Here is a 13,348-nt window from a genome sequence, read left to right on the forward strand (position 1 = left end):
TCCGCTCTGCCACACTGGATTCTCTCCCATGTCCTGTTCTGCTGGCCAACACCCTGATCATCTCACCTCCTCTTACATCTCTGTTTTCTTACAGCTCATCTGACTTGTATTAATACACATCTTTCAGTCCCTGGTATATCCTCTCAGGCCTCTTGTATCTCCCATCACAAACCTCCCATCCTGACACCTTTCCCATTTCACCACAATCCCATTATGCAAGCCTGGCTGTTTTCTCTAGGCAAACACACTGAACAGCAAACTGTCCGCCACATTTACAAATTCTGGTCCAAATCAGTACCCAGAGTTAGATTTGGTCAAGGCTTCATTGAAAAAAAGAGGGGGAAATTATCTGAATGGGGTCTTTTTAGCATTGTGTAGTCTTAGAGGTTATTTCCAGAATATTATTCTTGGAGCCAGTGAAACAGAAGCTGCGGTGAGCATAGAACTGTGGCATCCACAGCAGAAAGTGCTAATCACACAGAATCACAGAATGTAAGGGATTGGAAGGGACCTCAAAAGATCATCTAGTCCAATCCCTCCGCCAGAGCAGGAACACCCAGTTGAGGTTACACAGGAAGGCATCCAGGCGGGTTTTGAATATCTCCAGAGAAGGAGACTCCACAACCTCCCTGGGCAGACTGTTCCAGTGTTCCATCACCCTCACTGAGAAGAAGTTTCTTCTCAAATTTAAGTGGAACCTCTTGTGTTCCAGCTTGAACCCATTACCCCTTGTCTTACTGTTGGTTGTCACCGAGAAGAGCCTGGCTCCATCCTCATGATACCCACCCTTTATATATTTATAAACATTAATGAGGTCACCCCTCAGTCTCCTCTTCTCTCCTCTTCTCTTTTCTCGTAAGGACAGGGTAGGTCTCTCCTAGAGCAGAAACACAATTCTCAGCTTAGCTAAATGGAAACCCATTGTTGTTTAGAAAGGTGTACCTACCTCCCCTTGCCTCCACCAGAAGAAAGCAATCTGCTGTGGGTGTTCACGGTTTACCCACTTATGAAGATACGCTGAGGACAGATGATGGTCATTCCTACACCAGGCTAGCCAAAATTCCAAGCATTGTTCCCTCTTCTAAGCTACACCAAGGCTTCTCCAGCTTTCCATGAAGTTTAGCTAGGGGCTTGACAAATTCTCCTGAGCCACCCTCATAGCTATCTGCTTTCTTCAAGGGCTGCTTAATCAGCTACGAGGTCCCCAAAGAGCTTTCCACACCTCTGCTCATTCTTTTCCTATGCTTCAGGCAGGCATTCTGCCATACAGACTCAAGCTAAAAAACAAGGTTCAGTGCTTCCCTGGAGTAATTTCCAGGCACAGTGTCTGAAGTTTTAGTATTAGACAGCTACAGCTGGGAAAGAAGGAAACAGAAACAATCCTCACCTCACAGCACTGCATTGGTCTGCCCAAACTGCAGCCTTTTCAATTACACCTTCAGCACTCATCTCATGCTTACTTCAGCCCGCACCTGGAGACTGAAGATGAAAGGTACTTGGAGAATATAGACAGTTCTGTCTCAGAGCAGCCTGCCTCCTATTAACTCCAATGGCTGAGCCACTGTTTATTCTGTCTCTGTATTGCAAATGTCAAAGTCAAAGGCTTTGGCTTATTTTTGACGACAGTCACCTTGAGACATTCCATCAAGACTCCGTGTAGCTAGCACCATTCAGATACCCCATTTTATCTCAGTAATCAACTCCTTTTTCAAAGGAAATTCTTCCCCTCAGTCACATCTCAGTGGCAAGTTCTGATTATCTCTTATTATTGCAGAAGGCCATTGCTCTCTCTGTGGAGGATGCTGGAGCGGAAAAGTTTTCTGCCACACTTCTCTGTCCCAGCGGTTGCCCAATTGTTCCTTACTGAATTTGCCTTCCGCTGTCTCCAAACTACACAACTCTACTCCATGATACCCAAACAGCACCCATCGACTCATGTCAGTGATGTAAGCTCTCTGCTGATACGAGCCTGCTGTGCAGCAATCCCTGCCCGTCTGACTTGTTACTACTTATGGTCTGCTCTTCCTTTTGACTCATTCAATTTCTTATACAGTTCTTTGCTTCATTCACTTGGCTGAGTAAGGCTGTTTGCTCTGACAGCTCACAGGAATAGTATCGTTGAGACCTAAAAGGAAACTCAGAACTGGAATTTGCTGTTATGAGATTTATTTGGCTCCTCTGTTTTGCAACTGTGTAGTCCAGAAGCACAAGCTCCAGCCACCTGTGTATGCAGGTGTCTCGTGGGTCACACGGAGCCCTATCCAGCTGCCTGCAGGTGTGACTCCAGGAGCTCTCTGGGACGTGCTTGGTGCTGCCTGTGGCAGCCACTGTACTCTGGGATGGAACCCCCATGCTGGGACTTCCACCCTTGCAGGCTCAGGGTGAGTGTGGCCTCCCCTGCCCAGGTGCCCCTCAAACGCCAGGTGATGCTGGTGCCACACCAACAGCAGGGTAGGTCCTGGCAACACGATGAGGTCCCAAGTGCAAGAGAGCACTGCAGTCGCTGTGTGAGTGCCCAGCCCTTCACAAGTGAATCAGTGGATCCCTTAATGCCTTTTCTTCCAGTTTCCTAAACCGAAACTGAAACCATCGCATTGTAAGGGCTTGTGCTAGTTGGGTTTAAGGACAGATGAAGTCACCAGTCTGCAGGTACCTACATGTGGAAGGGCTTTGGGCTCTAACTGAACAGCTAACATGACAGTGAGATCCAGTGCCTAGCAGGGGAAGCAGCTTATCCTCAATAGAAGTCAGGCATTAGCAAATGAAACTAGAGTGTACGCAGGGGTGAAGGTGCTGCCTCACACACACCATGTGAGCGCAGGCTGGTGAACCATCTGCACCCTGTGGCACAAGCTAGTCAGTATAATTCAATCCATTCTATTCAAAAGAAGAGACAGGAGGAAAACACCAACAGCCAACTATGGCAACAGGGGAGAAATCCTACAAAAAAAAGTTCTACAGTATATGGTCTCCTAGGACACTTCTCTCTCACTTGCTCACTTGTTTTCTTTTTTTATTATAATATTTTTTAATTTCCTCATAAATTACTTCATCTTTGCAAAAGCCCTCCCCTCCTCATCCAGAAAAAGCTCAGCAGCAAGAGAGGTCCCTGTGCCTCTTCCCCACCAGCACTCCTAACTGCACCTGCACTGGGGCAAGTCCACTTGCATGAGCACCCAAATGCTGAACAGGGTGTTTGCTGCTTTGATCACTAAGTCCTTCCTAGCAATGCCAGTCTTCCCCATGCCCCTGCCCTGCAACATGAGAGGGGACAGGGCCCATCCCATCTTAGCTGATGGCTGTCTCACTCCATACCGAAACCAAGTAAAGAAAGAATGCTTCTTAGGCAAGTCCATTCTTGCTTTACTGGCTGTCAAGATGTGGGAGCAGCCACAGAAAGCAAGAAAAGGAACAAAGTCTCACGCAGCTCTAACACCACATGGTCCCACACCCAGCCTGTGCTTGTTACTCCTGAGCCTCTGTTTGTACCTCTCACTACAAAAAGCCCTTGTGTCCAAAGGTATCACAGAGATATGAAACATACTGGACACACATTGCTGCCTACAAATAGGCTGAAACCGGACTGTAAAGCTCTCCTAAGTCTTCTTGAGGGAAGAAAATGACTGTCTTTCACACAAACTATTTCACTTTTGCTGGGAACTGCATGTTCATATCAAATTTGCAATGAAATCCATGACAGAGGCTCCACGATGTGACTGTAATACAGAAAAAATAACTACCAATAGTGGCAAATCAGAAAGAAAAAGATCATTCTCGCAAACTGACCTGCTTAAACCTGCAAACTTTCCATTGCATTAACTGAGATTCGTTCTGATTGCTTTAAGTTACATTCTAAGAAACACCACAGCCCTTCCCTCTCAGTTACACTGGAAAAATCAAAGGTCATACCCTTCCATCTTTTCAGTAAGTGACTAAACATGTGAGGCTGTTTCCTTTCTACCAATCAACACTCTTGCAACTCGGAAACTTCCAGCTGCCTCCTCCTCCTTCCCACTCCCTCACCGACATGTACACAAGTTGTAGAAGAGACAGGGCACCAACACAGATTCCTTGTGGTTTGCAGGGCACCTTTCCTCTGGTGTTGTCTGTGTGATGTTTGATAACCCAAACCTTTCTAACATGGGTAATACCAACCCCTGAACTAAACAGTGTTGAGTTTACCTGGTCTTTGACTGAAGTATGTATTTCCAAACCTTGACAGAAATACTCAAATTCATAGCCTAATATATGATGATTTTTAAACACAACTGCAGGCAGAGTTAACAGACTGGCAACTGCAGCTGTCAGGGATACTAGCTCAGCAAGGCAGCCAAGCGTACACCTACCCTTACACTCAAATTTAAATCCTATTAACTTACACTCTGCCTGGAGCTTGTCCTTTGTTGCACAGGTGGACTTGAGCCAAAATACACCTCTCCCAGGTCGATCCGTAGGCTGGAAAAGGCATTACAGTAATTAAGTCTGGCCTTCTAAAAAGCCATTCGGGGTTTCGCTCAGGGGTTCTCCCGTCAGAATTGGAACGGGCTGCTTTATCTTTCACATGGCCCCTCACCTGCGCGTCCCTGGGCAACGCCCCGGGCCCTGAAGTAACCGCTTCATGGGGCGGTGAGGTCAGGCGGAGGGCTCCGCGGCCCTCTCCCCGCCCCAGCGGCTGGGGTGACCTGAGGAAAGGGCCGTCGCCGGCACCAGAAGCGGCACCGGCCCCCGCAAGTCGCGGCGCTGCCCCCTTCACGTCAAGGGAAGCGCTTACGGCCGCACCGCAGCGCCCGCTACCGGGGCCAAGCCGAACCCACCCGCACCGCGACCGTGGGGGCACTTCACGCGACACCGCCTCACACCCTGCCCCGAGAGCCCGCCCCGGCCCCCGCCTATTGGCTGCCGCCTCGACAACCGCTCCGCTCCTCCCTCCTGTCATTGGACAGACTCCGCTGGTCGCTCATGTCCCTCCCTCTATTTCACGCTGTGATTCGCTAGCTCATCTCCTTCTCTTCGTTCCCGGTTCCATCTCTGTCAAGTGATTGGACAATTTTCACCTTCTAGCTCCACCTCCCTCCGAACTTTCTGCTTTGCGATTGGACAAACCGCTTCCTTCACCTCGCACCCCTCCCATTTGATCGGCATGCGGGGCTCTCATTGGGTTCCGTCCTCCAGGCCCCGCCCCCTCTCCGTAGCCTCTGCCGCCCGTCTCGCACGCGCGCTGTTGCGTAATTGCGGAGCCCGTCCCCGAGCGTGACGTTTCCGCCGGCGATTGGGGGAAGCGGCGGGTCGCGCTTCCGGTGCGGCGCGGCCGGGCGGGGGCGGCGGAGCGGGCGCAGCGGAGCGGAGCGGGGCTGGCGGGATGGAGCGGCACACGGCGGCGCTGGGTGCTCAGCCCCGCGCTAACGGCTGCAGCGGTGGGGCGCACGGCGCGCTCCGCAACGGCTACGTGCGCGGCCTGCCCGCGCCCGACACCCAGGTGTGCGCGGCGGGCGCCCTCCGCCGCCAGGGCGGGGCCGGCACCGGGGCGGGGAAGGGAGGGGTGGGGGAGTGGTGGACGCCCGCCTGGGGGGCTCCGATGGCGGGCAGGGCTGGTGGGGCCGCCCGCGGGGCGGGGCAGGGCTGCCCGGGTGTTCTCTTCAGGCCAGCGCCGCCTCGGTTCTTCGGGGCGCCCCTGCCCCGCTGCCTCGTCGCCCTGTGCGTGCCGCCGGTGTCCCCTCCGGTGGGCGGGGAGCCGGGGGGCCTGCAGCCGCCCCCACAGCGCCGCGGCGGCAGGCGGGCTCCGAGGAGTCACCGAGGTGTGGCTGTCCCAGAGTTCGGCGGAACTTGGCTGGCCGGCGGGGTCGGGCTTGTGCCCTCCGGCCCCTGCCTGGGGAGGGGGGCAGCGTCTTGGCCGCCGGCCTGTCCCGGAGCGGGGTGTTTGTTCGCCAGGCCGGTGACTTTGTGTGAAACCACTGGCCCTCCAGTCGTTGCTGTACCTTTACTGCAAGGCTTTTCTTAGCAGTAGATCTTTAATCTTAAACATTGCTGTGGTATAGTAGGTCTGTGCTTTGGAATAAAAGATTTTGGCAGTTCTTCACGCTATTTTGTCGTTACAGGTGTGATGCACAGGGCTATGGGTACAAGTAGGCTCAGGTAGGGACTTCCCTGTACAGAAGAGTTAAAGGTTAACGCAGCACTTCCCGTCTTGCTGTATTTACACTCTGTCATGTGAGTGTGTGTTTGTGCTTTCAGACTTCCAGTTGCTTCTCTGCAAAACACTGAACTTTTGTGCTATAGTGCAAGACACTTAATGGTTCTCTTGAAGGCAATCCTAGTGGTATGGAATAAGTCATGTTTCCTTGGACACCTAAAGCTGGTACTTCTGCTTGAGAAAATCCTTCCTCCATTGTCATTCTTCCTCTTGCTCCTCGTTTTCACTCCTCGGCTGCCCCTTCTGATTTTCCAGTATAGGCTTGTGCAGTCACTGCGTGAACCAGTTCGAGAACTGATGCAGGTTAAAGCTAAACTTTTTTTTTTTTTTTCCTGAATTAACTTTAACCCAGGACACTCACTGTTGTTCTTTCACTGCATGGGCACGCATGGTCTTTCCGTGGCTCTTGGGAGGGGATAGCACAGTATTGGGAGTGAACAAATGGAGGAGGAGGGTACAATACCTTCATTTGGCAGCAGTGTTAGCTTATACTGGCTTGGGAAGTTATGGTGCTGGTAGTCGTACCTTGCAAACATCAAGTGCTGCCAACAGTAGAACTGTAGTTGTAAATTTTTGCACTAAGACCAAGGTTGTTAGTGGTGAGCGTTCGTTCTTTGAGCATTTTTTTTCCCCCTCTGTGCTTTTAAAGAAGAAGGTCTGAATACAGTCATGTTCTTCTGCTTCAACAGAATAGAAAAGAGGGTGAGGAAACTTCTTCCTCAAAGATTTTGTTCAGCTCTGTGTTTGGAAAACATGGGAGATGCAGCATGTGAAATGCAGCATGTGAATGGAAAATCTGTTGATGTCAAACAGAGGAAGCTTAAAAACATTGCTGTTTTATGAGAAATTCTATTCAGTTAGTAGCATGTGTGCGATACTGTGTTCAAATATGTCTTGCAAGCCTGAGGCATTTGAGAGAACCACTTCTTGGGGGGGAAGGCTCATTGGAGAAGGAGGCCAGCATTGTCAGAGGACGTAAGATGAGAATAAGAAAGTTTTAGATCCTTCTGGCAGCTGCTTGCTAGTCAAGCACAGATTTAAAGTCATGAGTCTTGCATTCTTTTCTCCATAATTTTATGTGGGCCAGATTGCTAACTTTCAAAATGAGGGTCTAAAAGTTAGAACATTACTGGAACAAGTGACCAGGGGTCTAAGCCATCTACAGCTTTCTCAAGTAGCATCAGTGGTGGGAACTTAGAGCTGACAAAGATATGGCTACTTGTTTGGCCTTTTGGCTTTGGAATTGTGGTTGTTCTGGCTTTACACAGGAGAGGGGAAACACGTTAACGCTTACCATGTGTTGAATTTATTTGTCTGTGTATGTATATACCTATACTTTGTACATACTACAGAAAACTCTTGAGAATTTCAAAGTGAAGAGATCTGTGGAATACAAAGTTATCAAATACCAAAAAGGCAACTTACAAGTGAGACTGCAGTTCCTACTTACTTGAAAAAAAACCAGAAGAGTAAAGACAGAAAAAAAGGTGCTTTTGCAAGAATGCCTACGATGGGGTCCCTGAGAGAAGTAAGAGACAAGAAGAGATGTAAGATCTAGATAAAATGAATATATTGATGGGAAGAGGAAGGGGAAGGAAAGCCATTGGTAAAAATAAGTGTTGTGGTTGCTGGCAGTTTATCTGGAAAAGCCTGGAGCTTGTGAGAGGAGAGCTTAGAGACAGGACAGTACATCACCATGCCGTCCTGCAGGGCTTGATAGGACAGGGAAACTTTACCCATTTTAATGATGTGTACAAAAGGAATCTGCCCCTACCTAGGACATCTCTTCTGCAGGCTACTTGAGTTAGTTTTGTTTATTTTTCTTAACAAAACCAAAAAGTTTAGAGTCAAGCGTATCATCCTTATGACACATACTTCAAGCTCTCCTGACAACTCCCTCCACAGAGACTGTATTTAACATAACGTGTACTCATTACTGTTATTCCAGCATGAGCAGAAGAGTGTGAAACGGCTCACCTTAATTTTTAAATAGATTGTATTAGTTTGTCTCCTGCTGGGATTTGAACTGCTAATCCTTTCCCCTGGTAAGAGGAGAGGGGAACTTGCTGCTTATTAAGGCCGTGCAGTAACTGGCTTTGGCTACCTTGGAAATTAATGAAATATCATCAGTAGCTAGGAAACTAATAATTTGAAGTTAGAGATTCAGCATATTAGAAAAAAGCATTCTGTTGAAATACCAAGATAAAACCCAGCTCTTTCTTTTGCTTTCCTGGTAAGTCCAGTATTGAAATTACATTGATTCCACTAACAGTTAATCTGTTTAGAGATTCAAATCCAGTTAATGCAACAATCTTGCTATAAGCGCCTTAATTAAAGCAAGTTGAAGAACCATGTAGCAATTAAAAATTGTGAGATATTGGAGAAAAATAAATTATTTGACTGCGTACAGTTAAGAGACTGCATGATTAGGCAGAATAGTAATGTATGGGTTCAAAACTGATTTAATGCTTCAGTGTAATACTGCAGTATGTAAGAATGAAAGCCTGACATCTCAAAGGGTATTGTCACGGTGTGAGGAAATGAACACAGCCTAGAGAAAAAAGGCAAACTTAAATAAAGGAGCAGTGAAGTTACCTCTTCAAGTTCTGCATGATTCTGCTTTTTATGTCCTTCTGGTCTGTTGGAGAGAGTGTTAAGTGAGTTCAGTCGAAAAGTGGTATTTAGGATCTATCAAGACACTCATGGGAATAATAAAGAGTGCAGGGAAAATGGCTTTTTCTTTCTGCAATGCAATTTTAGACTGGAATGTATGTCTCCATTGGAGTGTTTTGCTCTAAAGCAAACAGCTAATGGTCTTCTAATACTGCATCTGAAAAATATATTTCTTGCTTAAGATGGAGAGAATGGGACAAGGTGCCCTTATTTTCCATAATAACTTATTAGAATCTGCCTATTATTGTGAAGAGATTTTCAGTAGTGTGTTTTTTTGACTCCTTAATTGAGCTTCTCGCCTTAAAATGGCTTCTGTTATGCGTCTAGAAGTTGAGGAAGAAATAATCTCAAACTAAAAAAAATTGGAATGTAAGTTTTAGATACCAAGTTCTTAATTCCTACTGTGCATGGCATCTCAGTTATATAGGAGCTGGAATGATATAAACAAATTTTAATTTCCCTGGTGTTTCTAGAATGTCTTACTGCATACATGCTTTTGTAAACAAGGTCTCATACTACTTCCTCAGGAAGACAAGGAATAGTTTGGTTGAAGACAGTGGGATGACTGTGGGATTTGCATTCCTTTAAAACTGTTACAAGGCCCTGAATTCTTACAGATATTAAAATGGTCACTATAGATTTTTTTTTTTATTTTTAAATTTTCTGAAAGCTCTGGTGTATACATGCTTGAAGCGGCTTGTGTGGTCTTGGTCCTGTGATTTGTGTTTGGCTTTTTTTAAAGAGAGCAATCTTATTACTTGCAGGCTCGTTGTGAGATGGTGCAAGGGAATGATGGCTTCATCTTGATTTTTATAGGTGGTTTTGCTGAAATTCAGGTTAGCGTAACTTCTTTTGGAGAACACACTTATGAAAATGAGTGCAGCAAATACTGGAAGGGTTTTTTTGTTACAGTAAGTTAATGATAACAGTGATGTGAATAAGCCCTTATTTGAGATGAAGGCTAAGATAAAGATGCTGCATAACTGCCCTATCTACTGGTATAAAAAGGAATTAGAGTACATAATTCTGTGGGTTTTTTTCATGTCTGTGTGCAAATTTTAAATGCAAATACTTCTGATGAAAACAACAACAACAAAAAGATCCCAAAGAACCAACTCCTATGATCTTATTCCCAAGGAAGTGATTGTTCCCCCTTTCTAAGCATTTGTGAGACTATCTTGAGTATTGTGTCTAGTTTTGAGCTTCCCAGAAAGATGCTGACATAGCTGCATGAGTGTGAATCCAGCAGAAGGCCAGCGAGAAGCAGAAGAGGCTGGAGCCCATGAGATACGAGGAGAGACTGAGAGAGCTGGGTTGGCTCAGCCTTAGGAGAAGGCTCAGCTAGCTGGCTGGAGGTTACAGAGAAGGAGCCAGACTTTCGGTGGTGCGCGGCAACAGGATGAGGGGCAACAGATGTAATTTGGAAAAATGGGAAATTCTGATTACATATAGAGAAAATAATTTTTCCGTGAGGGTGGTAAAATACTGGAAGAAGTTGCCCAGAGAGATTGTAGACTCTCCACCCTTGGAGGTATTCAAGACTAGACTGGACGTGGCCTTTGGCAACCTGCTGTAATTAGACCTACTTTGAGCTGGGGGTTGGACATGATGACCACTGGAGGTCCCTTCCAACCTTGGTTATTCCATGGATATGGAGAGAAACTCACAGATTGCAGGAGAGTTTGCCTAGGTTTAGACATCAGTGTTTAATCCTTGAACCCTTGTAAAAATGTATGCCTTGGGGCTTGTGGTATGTACTCTGAGGCTTGCAACAGACCTGAGGAATGAAGTTATTACCTTCTGCCTCTTGCTTGGCTTTTTGATTGACTGCATTTGTTGTGTCAGTAACATAAAACTGAAGAGTAGAAAACTGACTGACCTAGAAAAGACTGCGATCTCTTTCAAGTGTTTTAATTGACAAAACTCTATTTCTGAAAAAGCATACCTGTGCATGAGGATACTTTTCTAACACCAAAACTAATTATAAAAGACTATACGGCTTTGTGGAAGGAATAGCTCTACAACATTGCATCTGGCTAAATGAATATTAGAGGCCATCATCTTAAATTAGTAGATGTAGTGCTAGTGTTGTACTTGTTGAGAATTTGTGTATCTGTACTGATATGAAAGCAAACACCCATGGTATCTACTGATGTGACTTGCTTCACTTAGATTCGAATATGCACTACTAAGAAGTCAGTCTGGATAACGCGTTAAAATCTTTCAATTATATTAGGGCTGCCATTTCAAATTTAGCTGGTAGTAAGCCTTAAATGCTATCATAAATTTATAAAAATGTATGCAAGTTCATTTTTTGTTATTGTAACTACTTGAGTGATGTCACGTTGTATTTTCCTGTCCTAATTGTACCTCAGAAATGTTTTGCTTAATGTCATGTTTTCAATTTCTTTGGGAGAAAAGCTTAATTATCTGACTTCAGTTTCTCTAGGAGGAACATAAAACATTGGCTCAGCTTCAATGAGGTTTTAATTTTTTTTAGAATCATAGAGTGTCCTGAGTCGGAAGGCACTCACGAGGATCATTGAGTTCAACTCCCATCCCTGCACATGACAACTCCACAATTCACACCATGTGTCTGAGGGTGTTGTCCAATCTCTTCTTGAACACTGTCAGGCTTGGGGCCGTGACACCTCCCTGGGGAGCCTGTTCCAGTGCTCCAGCACCCTCTGGGTGAAGAACCTCTTCCCAATGTTCAACCTAAACCTCCCCTGGCACATCTTCCTGACATTCCCTCAGGTTCTGTCATTGGTTGCTCAAGAGAAGAGTTCGGCACCTGCCCCTTCTCCCCTTGTGAGGAAGCTGCAGACCCCGATGAGGTCTCCCCTTAGTCTCCTCCTCTTCAAGCTGAACAAACGAAGTCACTTTAGCCGCTCCTCATACGGCTTCTTCTCCAAACCCTTCACCAACTTCATAGCCCTCTTCTGGACACTCTCCAGTAGCTTAATATATTTTTTTATACTGTGGCCCTTATTAAGAAATCACTCCTAGAAAAAGAACCATTTTTAGTTGAAAAGTGTAGTCTTGAAGAATACTTATAGTTGAGAAAGCAGGAGTTGAAAAATTTAGGAAACTGGTGAGGTTTAATGTCTGAAAAATAGTGAGAGCCAATTCTACAGTACTTCAAGAATGCTTTCAGAGGTATCTGAGAGCCTAGATATTAAATTGTTAGTGAACCACTGCAGACTTGTGCTGTCTTCAGAAATCTTTATTGTAAACTGCTCACTTAATTACTAAATGTGTTTAAGGCATTCTTTGTCAAAACGCTGCACACCTAAAATCAATTGAACATCCTAGATAGGGTAACATACTAGGTTTATGGTAATTTAAGATAAACTGGCAGAAAAAAGTATATTCTCAGTAGGGTTAAAATTAGTTCAGTACTAATCACAAAAAAGAGCTTAATTTAATCATTCACTTGTTTAAAAAAGCAAACAACATTTAAACTGTGAACACGTGTGAAGATTTGTACTGTTTGTGTAAATGTGGCAAGTGCATCTTAGTAAAGGACTGCCCAATTTGTTGGGAGTAAATAGTTGCAGATCAAAAAATTTGATAATACCTGCCAACAAGAACAAATATTTAATTAGGAATACACTGGAGTGTTAAAGTTTTGTAAAACAAGTTTCCCTCCTTTTTTTTTTTTTTTTTTTTTAAGCTTAAAATGTGATTAAAATCCATTCTAATTTGGGCAGTAAATACATCTTGGTCTTTTTACCCATGCAGCAGTCCGAGAACAAAGCAGCACAAGGAAAAGGGCTGGAGGTGACAGAAAAACCACCACAGAATGCCTTAAAACCTTAGAAAAGCTGCCTGTGTGGTGTTCACTTGCACAGCTGTAGTTTCTGTAGTGCTGATTCCCTTGGTCCTTCACAATGAACGTGATCGCTTTTGAGGGTTTTCATTTATTCCCTGTAGTTGGCAGGAATCTGTGACAAAGCGCAACTCTTCCATATTGTGTATTTAAACAAAGAAACAAAAGCTGCAAATCTGCTATTAAAATTGCAGTATGTGTTGTATGTGGCAACAAGAAGCTACTAAATTGTAAGAATTTAGTGAAGTTGCGTTCCAGCGTAAGTAATGCTTTTAAGGTGTTTGTATGAAGTCTGCCAGGTTCATCTGACTTCTTATTTCGTGCTGCCAGGAAAAACACCAGCATCTCTAATACAGAGTGTGAGGGTTTTCCTGGGGCAGCAACGTGTTCCTGTTTAAGTGTGGCTTTTGTCTTCTCGTGAAACTCCTTCTCCAAGCTTTTGGAAGTTAAGCGTGGTGTCATACCCTTTGGTCTGAGAGTCATTGGTTTCTTGTGTGTTCCTTTGCATCTACTGATTTCTGTCACGCTGACTTGGTTTATGATGGGTTCTTATCCGAGTTTGCTGCTGACGCAGGTATAGCAAATATACTGAAAACCCTTTTTCCTGTTGGTTTTGAGAAATAAGTTTTGAATTAAAATAAATTCAGGTTCAG

General features: G+C 45.3%; 1 protein-coding gene across 1 annotated transcript in view; it reads left to right on the forward strand.

Moving 5' to 3' along the window:
- Positions 1–5,340: 5,340 nt before the first annotated feature.
- Positions 5,341–13,348, forward strand: part of SPTLC2 (serine palmitoyltransferase long chain base subunit 2) — an 82,251-nt gene continuing 74,243 nt past the window's right edge. Inside the window, exon 1 of the mRNA XM_065636498.1 lies at positions 5,341–5,476. Within this exon, the coding sequence (XP_065492570.1) occupies positions 5,360–5,476 (117 nt within the window). The 5' untranslated portion in view covers positions 5,341–5,359. The remainder of the gene's footprint in view (positions 5,477–13,348) is intronic.

Source organism: Caloenas nicobarica, chromosome 5 (assembly GCF_036013445.1).
Source record: "Caloenas nicobarica isolate bCalNic1 chromosome 5, bCalNic1.hap1, whole genome shotgun sequence".
Lineage (NCBI taxonomy): Eukaryota > Metazoa > Chordata > Aves > Columbiformes > Columbidae > Caloenas > Caloenas nicobarica.